The sequence below is a fragment of the Polypterus senegalus genome, chromosome 9 (assembly GCF_016835505.1).
Source record: "Polypterus senegalus isolate Bchr_013 chromosome 9, ASM1683550v1, whole genome shotgun sequence".
Lineage (NCBI taxonomy): Eukaryota > Metazoa > Chordata > Cladistia > Polypteriformes > Polypteridae > Polypterus > Polypterus senegalus.
Genome location: NC_053162.1, coordinates 84,591,415 through 84,598,186, shown reverse-complemented (window position 1 = coordinate 84,598,186; position 6,772 = coordinate 84,591,415). Strand labels below are relative to the sequence as shown.

Here is a 6,772-nt window from a genome sequence, read left to right as displayed (position 1 = left end):
AGTACATTATGAGAAATTACTGCATTCAATACCAGTGCCCCCCTCCTCATACCCTGTTTATTTATAAATGACATAATGAAGTATAGTAGAGGGCTATCCCTGGCTGCCAGTACTGAACAGTCCATCAAGTTGCACGCCTAGCCTCTTTTTAAGCGTCTAACGGATATAACCATAGGCATAAACTGTGTACCAGCACAGATTCAGTTTCCTTTATTTTCATCCATTTGTAAAGTTACCTGAAAGCCAAAGTCATTTTGATTGTGAAACATTAGTTATCCAAACACCCTGTGTAGTCATTATTAACTATGAGAATGTCTGTCATCTGTATCAGAATCCCTACGCAATCCGTGGAAGTTCAAGAGACCATTTTTTTAACCTCTTTTCACTTTTAGATCACTAGTATTCATATAATACAGTGAACACGATCTATGTTTCAGCCAGCATGCCACTGCCAGCTTCTGAAGAGCCAAAATGTATATATATGAAATAGAAATTTAATAGGAAAACATTTGAATAATAATAACTGGTGGTAATCGAGTCTTTATTCAAGACAAGTTTTAAGAGGGAATAATTTACTAAGGCAGAGAAAATATAATTTCACTTTCAGATTTTGTGTAAAGCTTCTTTTTTGAACAATGCATACCCATGCATCCCTATATACAAAAATAAATACTGTTTATCAGATCAGGCACACCTGGATGGAAAAATAAACAAATAAAAGTGAAAATAAATAAATGGGTTAGTAGGAATTACACCAGTATGTAATTATTAAATGAATTACATCTTTAGTTTATACACTGAGCCCACATTATTCAAATATACCCTCATTGCTGAAGTACTCAGCACTCAGGAATGTGTTCTCAAGATGAGGTATCTCCTGGGATATTATCGTGCAATCTGTTGGTTTTCCATAACCAATCATTCCTCCACACTACAATGATCCAACCCGATGGAAAAGTCTACTCCTATTAGATATTAACAAACACATTGAGGAAGATATTTTACAAAATGTCTTATGATTACAGTTTTGTATAACAAATTTACAACTAAGTTAAAGTGAAATATGCCAGTACTATTTTAAAAAGAGTTTTGCCAGATTTCCCACGCATGTTGGCTTCAGACGTGGGATTTTGTGGCAGATCTTGGAAATCATCGGCAATAATACAAAAGACCAAAGGACCACTCATCTTTCAGACTTTTATGCTGCTGGCATTGGATGATCCCTTTGTAGAGTCTTTTCATTTAGCCCATACTGGTCTGGCAGCTCCACAGACACCTTTGTATTGGATAACTGCAGGAGGAAACACCTTCAAGGAACATGACCTTTGTATTCCTTTGAAGTCATAAGTGCCAATTCAAAAAATAATAAATTAATAAATAAACCTTTTTCTTCTTTTATGATGGCTGATGATGAATTCACACTTCATAGATTTTGTCCTGTAAATAACTAAATAGAGTATCCAGTCCCTTGGAGGAGCCCCACAGCTGTTTCAACATCTGGCACTCTTTGTCATTTACATCTTCCAGCACTGATTTCAAGAAACTCCGTACAAGGCATTTGGATTCTTCCAGTACCTAGTAAAAAATGTACACGTTTTGTTAAAATTATAAAACAACAAGTCAGGCATTGCTAATTGTACATTTTATAAATTAATTAAGATTAAGAAATTCACGTATCAAAAATTTCTGGTTTTCAAGAAAAAGAGCCACTTTACGTATACATTACATTATTTATAATATAATCTGAAACAGAACACATCTTGTCAAAAGGCATTTAGACATGGATGAGCAGAAACTTGAATTTATCATCTAACTCTGAGAAGGATTCTACAGCTAAAAGAGTAATCTTGGGAATCGAGTCAAGAAGTGTCATTTACACGGCTGAACTTGTGACATGACTACTAATATGTAAATTGTAATATTTATTTTGTCACCCCAAGCAGAGCATTACTTTACAGTCTAATCACTTATCTTTAAATTGGCAATTCATTTTAACTGACACTGAAAGAAGAGATATAAAGCTATTCCATCTTTGCAGGAGCAGCACATTTGGCAGGGTAAATTCCAGTGCTTCCTACCTTATGCCTTCATGGCATTCATTTATGCTCTCACTTCCATGACAAGGTTTTCTTCTTCTAAATGTGTAACACATTAGCATATACAGTAGATCAGCTTTATGAACTCCTAGATCAGCTTTAGTATGAATTTATAATACAGCTTGACCCAAACTTTTACATAACATATACTTCACTTTTATTTAAATAACTGTAATGATAATAAACCTTTGTTGGCTTTCATTATTAATTAAATAAAATATGCCTGCATGTTATATAAGAAAAATGAAGAATTGTCTCCTTTTTATATTTAAAACTCCTAGATCTATAAATCGTTGGTTGTTACGATAAAAAATGTCAGTTAAATATATCATATAGGAGACACACACACAGTGATATTTGAGAAGTGAAATGAAGTTTATTGGATTTACAGAAAGTATGCAATAATTGTTCAAACAAAATCAGGCAGGTGCATAAATTTGGGCACCGTTGTCATTTTATTGATTCCAAAACTTTTAGAACTAATTATTGGAACTCAAATTGGCTTGGTAAGCTCAGTGACCCCTGACCTACATACACAGGTGAATCCTATAATGAGAAAGAGTATTTAAGGGGGTCAATTGTAAGTTTCCCTCCTCCTTTAATTTTCTCTGAAGAGTAGCAACATGGGGGTCACAAAACAACTCTCAAATGACCTGAAGACAAAGATTGTTCACCATCATGGTTTAGGGGAAGGATACAGAAAGCTGTCCCAGAGATTTAAGCTGTCTGTTTCCATAGTTAGGAACATATTGAGGAAATGGAAGACCACAGGCTCAGTTCAAGTTAAGGCTCGAAGTGGCAGACCAAGAAAGATTTCAGATAGACAGAATCGACAAATGGTGAGAACAGTCAGAGTCAACCCACAGACCAGCACCAAAGGCCTACAACATCATCTTGCAGCAGATGGAGTCACTGTGCATCGTTCAACCATTCGCACTTTACACAAGGAGATGCTGTATGTGAGAGTGATGCAGAGGAAGCCTTTTCTCCGCCCACAGCACAAACAGAGCCGATTGAGGTATGCTCAAGCACATTTGGACAAGCCAGCTTCATTTTGGAATAAGGTGCTGTGGACTGATGAAACTAAAATTGAGTTATTTGGGCATAACAAGGGGCATTATGCATGGAGGAAAAAGAACACAGCATTCCAAGAAAACACCTGCTACCTACAGTAAAATATGGTGGTGGTTCCATCATGCTGTGGGGCTGTGTGGCCAGTGCAGGGACTGGGAATCTTGTCAAAGTTGAGGGACGCATGGATTCCACTCAGTATCAGCAGATTCTGGAGACCAATGTCCAGGAATCAGTGACAAAGCTGAAGCTGCGCTGGGGCTGGATCTTTCAACAAGACAACGACCCGAAACACTGCTCAAAATCCACTAAGGCATTCATGCAGAGGAACAAGTACAACATTCTGGAATGGCCATCTCAGTCCCCAGACCTGAATATAATTGAAAATCTGTGGTGTGAGTTAAAGAGAGCTGTCCATGCTCGGAAGCCATCAAACCTGAATGAACTAGAGATGTTTTGTAAAGAGGAATGGTCCAAAATACCTTCAACCACAATCCAGACTCTCATTGGAACCTACAGGAAGCGTTTAGAGGCTGTAATTTCTGCAAAAGCGGATCTACTAAATATTGATTTCATTTCTTTTTGTGGTGCCCAAATTTATGCACCTGCCTGATTTTGTTTGAACAATTATTGCACACTTTCTGTAAATCCAATAAACTTCATTTCACTTCTCAAATATCACTGTGTGTGTCTCCTATATGATATATTTAACTGACATTTTTTATCGTAACAACCAACGATTTATACAGGAAAATAATGACTATTAACAAGGTTGCCCAAACTTTTGCATCCCACTGTGTATATATATATATATATATATATATATATATATATATATATATATATATATATATATATATATATATACATATGGTACAAAATTAGAATTCATTTGTTATACACACAAATTAGAAATGATGGTGCAGATTAGGCAGATAAATATTCTCATGTGATGCATAAAGAATTCAGGTTTTTTCTTCCATGCATCAAATCAAACAATTTTCTTGTTAACAGTTCTAACTTACAAGTGATATGTTCTCTATAGATGTATCTCTAATGAAAGGTAAATTCTTAACCCTGGCAAAAGTTGAGGTCTTAAATACTGGATGACATATCATACATAAAGTTTATCATATAAGTGAAACACCAATCTCAGTAAATCAAGAGAAGGCCAAATCTGTTGGCAGAAATTCACTGATTAAAAACATAGGTGCTCTCTTCACAAAACATGACAGTTGTTCCTGCCTCACAGGAGATGGAGATGTTAATAATATAACTTCTTTGCCCAGTGACAAAACGCTTTCTTCTTAGCTGCTTTTGTACCAAAAAATAAATAGTAATTATTGAAAATGAACATGGCTTAGTGTCAGCCTACCAAAATAACAGAGTTAGTATGTGCAAGTTATTATGCAAGTTATAAACATGACAATAGTCAACTTAAAATTTTTATAAAGGAATTCATTTTTTTTACTTTTTGAAATATCCATTTGTTGTGGATTGTCTTTCAGTAAATACATATATGTAGCAGAATTGACCTGTTCACATTAAAGAAATGCACTGATGTGTGAACAGCTGAGTATAACAGTTGAGTGTAATGAAACTGTTCTTAAAAAAGATTTCTCTCTTTCAATATGTCTGTAAGGAAAAATTTGGGACTGACTATAGATACAATCCTTCTGCAGATAAAGAAATACAGTAAATGAACCTGGCTATGTGATGCATATTTTTATTGTTTTCTTCAGAATGGAGTATGGTTTAGTATCACAAGGCCTTGCATAGCTTATCCAATCTTTGACTTGAAACACATTCAGAGTAAGTAAGAAGAGTGCATTCTTTTCACAAACATGGAAGAACTCCTGTGTGACTCCTTTTGATTAAGCTTTCTACATTTCTCTTGCTGTTGCCATAAATTTATACTCAAACTGCACAGCAATATTAAATATTTGGCATCTCTTAGCCTATGTTTACCTTCAGTGCCTTTCCTCAGTATGCTCTAATTTACACTGAATTCAATAGATTGTATTGTAGCTGGGGCGGCACGGTGGCGCAGTGGTAGCGCTGCTGCCTCGCAGTTAGGAGACCCGGGTTCTCTCCGGGCGCTCCGGTTTCCTCCCACAATCCAAAGACATGCAGGTTAGGTGGAATGGCGATTCTAAATTGGTCCTAGTGTGTGCTTGGTGTGTGGGTGTGTTTGTGTGTGTCCTGCGGTGGGTTGGCACCCTGCCCGGGATTGGTTCCTGCCTTGTGCCCTGTGTTGGCTGGGATTGGCTCCAGCAGACCCCCGTGACCCTGTTCGGATTCAGCGGGTTAGACAATGGATGGATGGATGGTATTGTAGCTGTTAGACATTTGACAATTGCAGTGTATTCATCTGTAGGCAAACCTGGCATGTACATGCATTAGAAATATAATCAGATATTGATTTGATTGAATTGTTTAGCCAAATTTAAACATTTCACACATTTTTCTTGCCTTGAGCAATATCTGTGGAAGAAAAGAAGCAACATTTTTCAATCTGTTTAATTGTAATTCTTTTTCAGTTTTGCTTAACTGTCCCAAAGCTTTTCATAGTAGACGTAAATAAGCCCCGCTTAGTAGGCTGTAAACAGAACAGTAAATATCCTAATGGCACAATTAAGGCCAGGGTGTTTAGCCAGATAAGCCTGTGTATTAATGATAAAGCCAAGACCATTAACTTATGCTGGTATATGTCTTCAAAATTGCCTTTTTAAATAAAAAGATATAATTTATTTATTTTTAAAAGTAAGCATTATATATGTAATGTTAATATCTTTGTAAGTATTTCTTGGTAATTTCCTTTTTTTACTGATAAAGCCAAGACCATTAACTTATGCTGGTATAGGTCTTCAAAATTGACTTTTTAAATAAAGATATAATTTATTTATTTTTAAAAGTAAACATTATATTTGTAATGTTAATATCTTTGTAAGTATTTCTTGGTAATTTCCTTTCTTTTACCAAGCATTGCATTTTTGTGGTACATCAATTGTATGTTGTACTCTGACTGTATTACATTTGTCTATAACACACAGAGCACAGAGTGTATAATTAGAAGTGTGCTTTTAAGGAATTTTATGCAGGTTATGTAATGAACATTTGAACATATAACCAGTAAAACATCTGATCAACAGAAGGTAAGTCATTTGGATTAACCATTGTCACACACGTGCGCATGGGAGGCAGCTAAAGGGCTTGAGTGAAGGCAGTTCGGAGGCATGCCGGGGTGTGGCAGAGTGCACAGACTCTTTTTCTCCCTTGCCTGTAGACCATTCCCGGTGGATTTCACCTGGCTCTCCTGACATCACTTCCAGGACTGAGCCAATGGAAGTCGGCCACACCAACTCCAGTCCCTCTGATGTCACGTCCGGCTATGAACCAATGGTGGAAGACCATGTGCCAGATCCATATGACCTCACTTCCTGTCTCCCCCTTTAAAACCTGCCCCTTTTCCTTTGTTTCCTCAGTCTTGTTTTGGACTTAGTTGAATGCACTTCAGTGCTGATTATTTGTTAAAACGACTTTTGCAGCCAGGATACCACATTATACGGGTGGCTGCCCCAAACCTTTATCTGTCCATGTCTCGT

The 6,772-nt window shown here is 36.6% G+C and overlaps 1 protein-coding gene across 2 annotated transcripts in view; it reads right to left on the bottom strand.

Moving 5' to 3' along the window:
- Positions 1 to 529: 529 nt before the first annotated feature.
- LOC120535484 (chromodomain Y-like protein 2) overlaps positions 530 to 6,772 on the bottom strand; it is a 349,666-nt gene continuing 343,423 nt past the window's right edge. For both annotated transcript variants that reach the window (XM_039763370.1, XM_039763369.1), the window contains exon 7: positions 530 to 1,575. In XM_039763370.1, the coding sequence (XP_039619304.1) occupies positions 1,417 to 1,575 (159 nt within the window). In that variant the 3' untranslated portion in view covers positions 530 to 1,416. The remainder of the gene's footprint in view (positions 1,576 to 6,772) is intronic.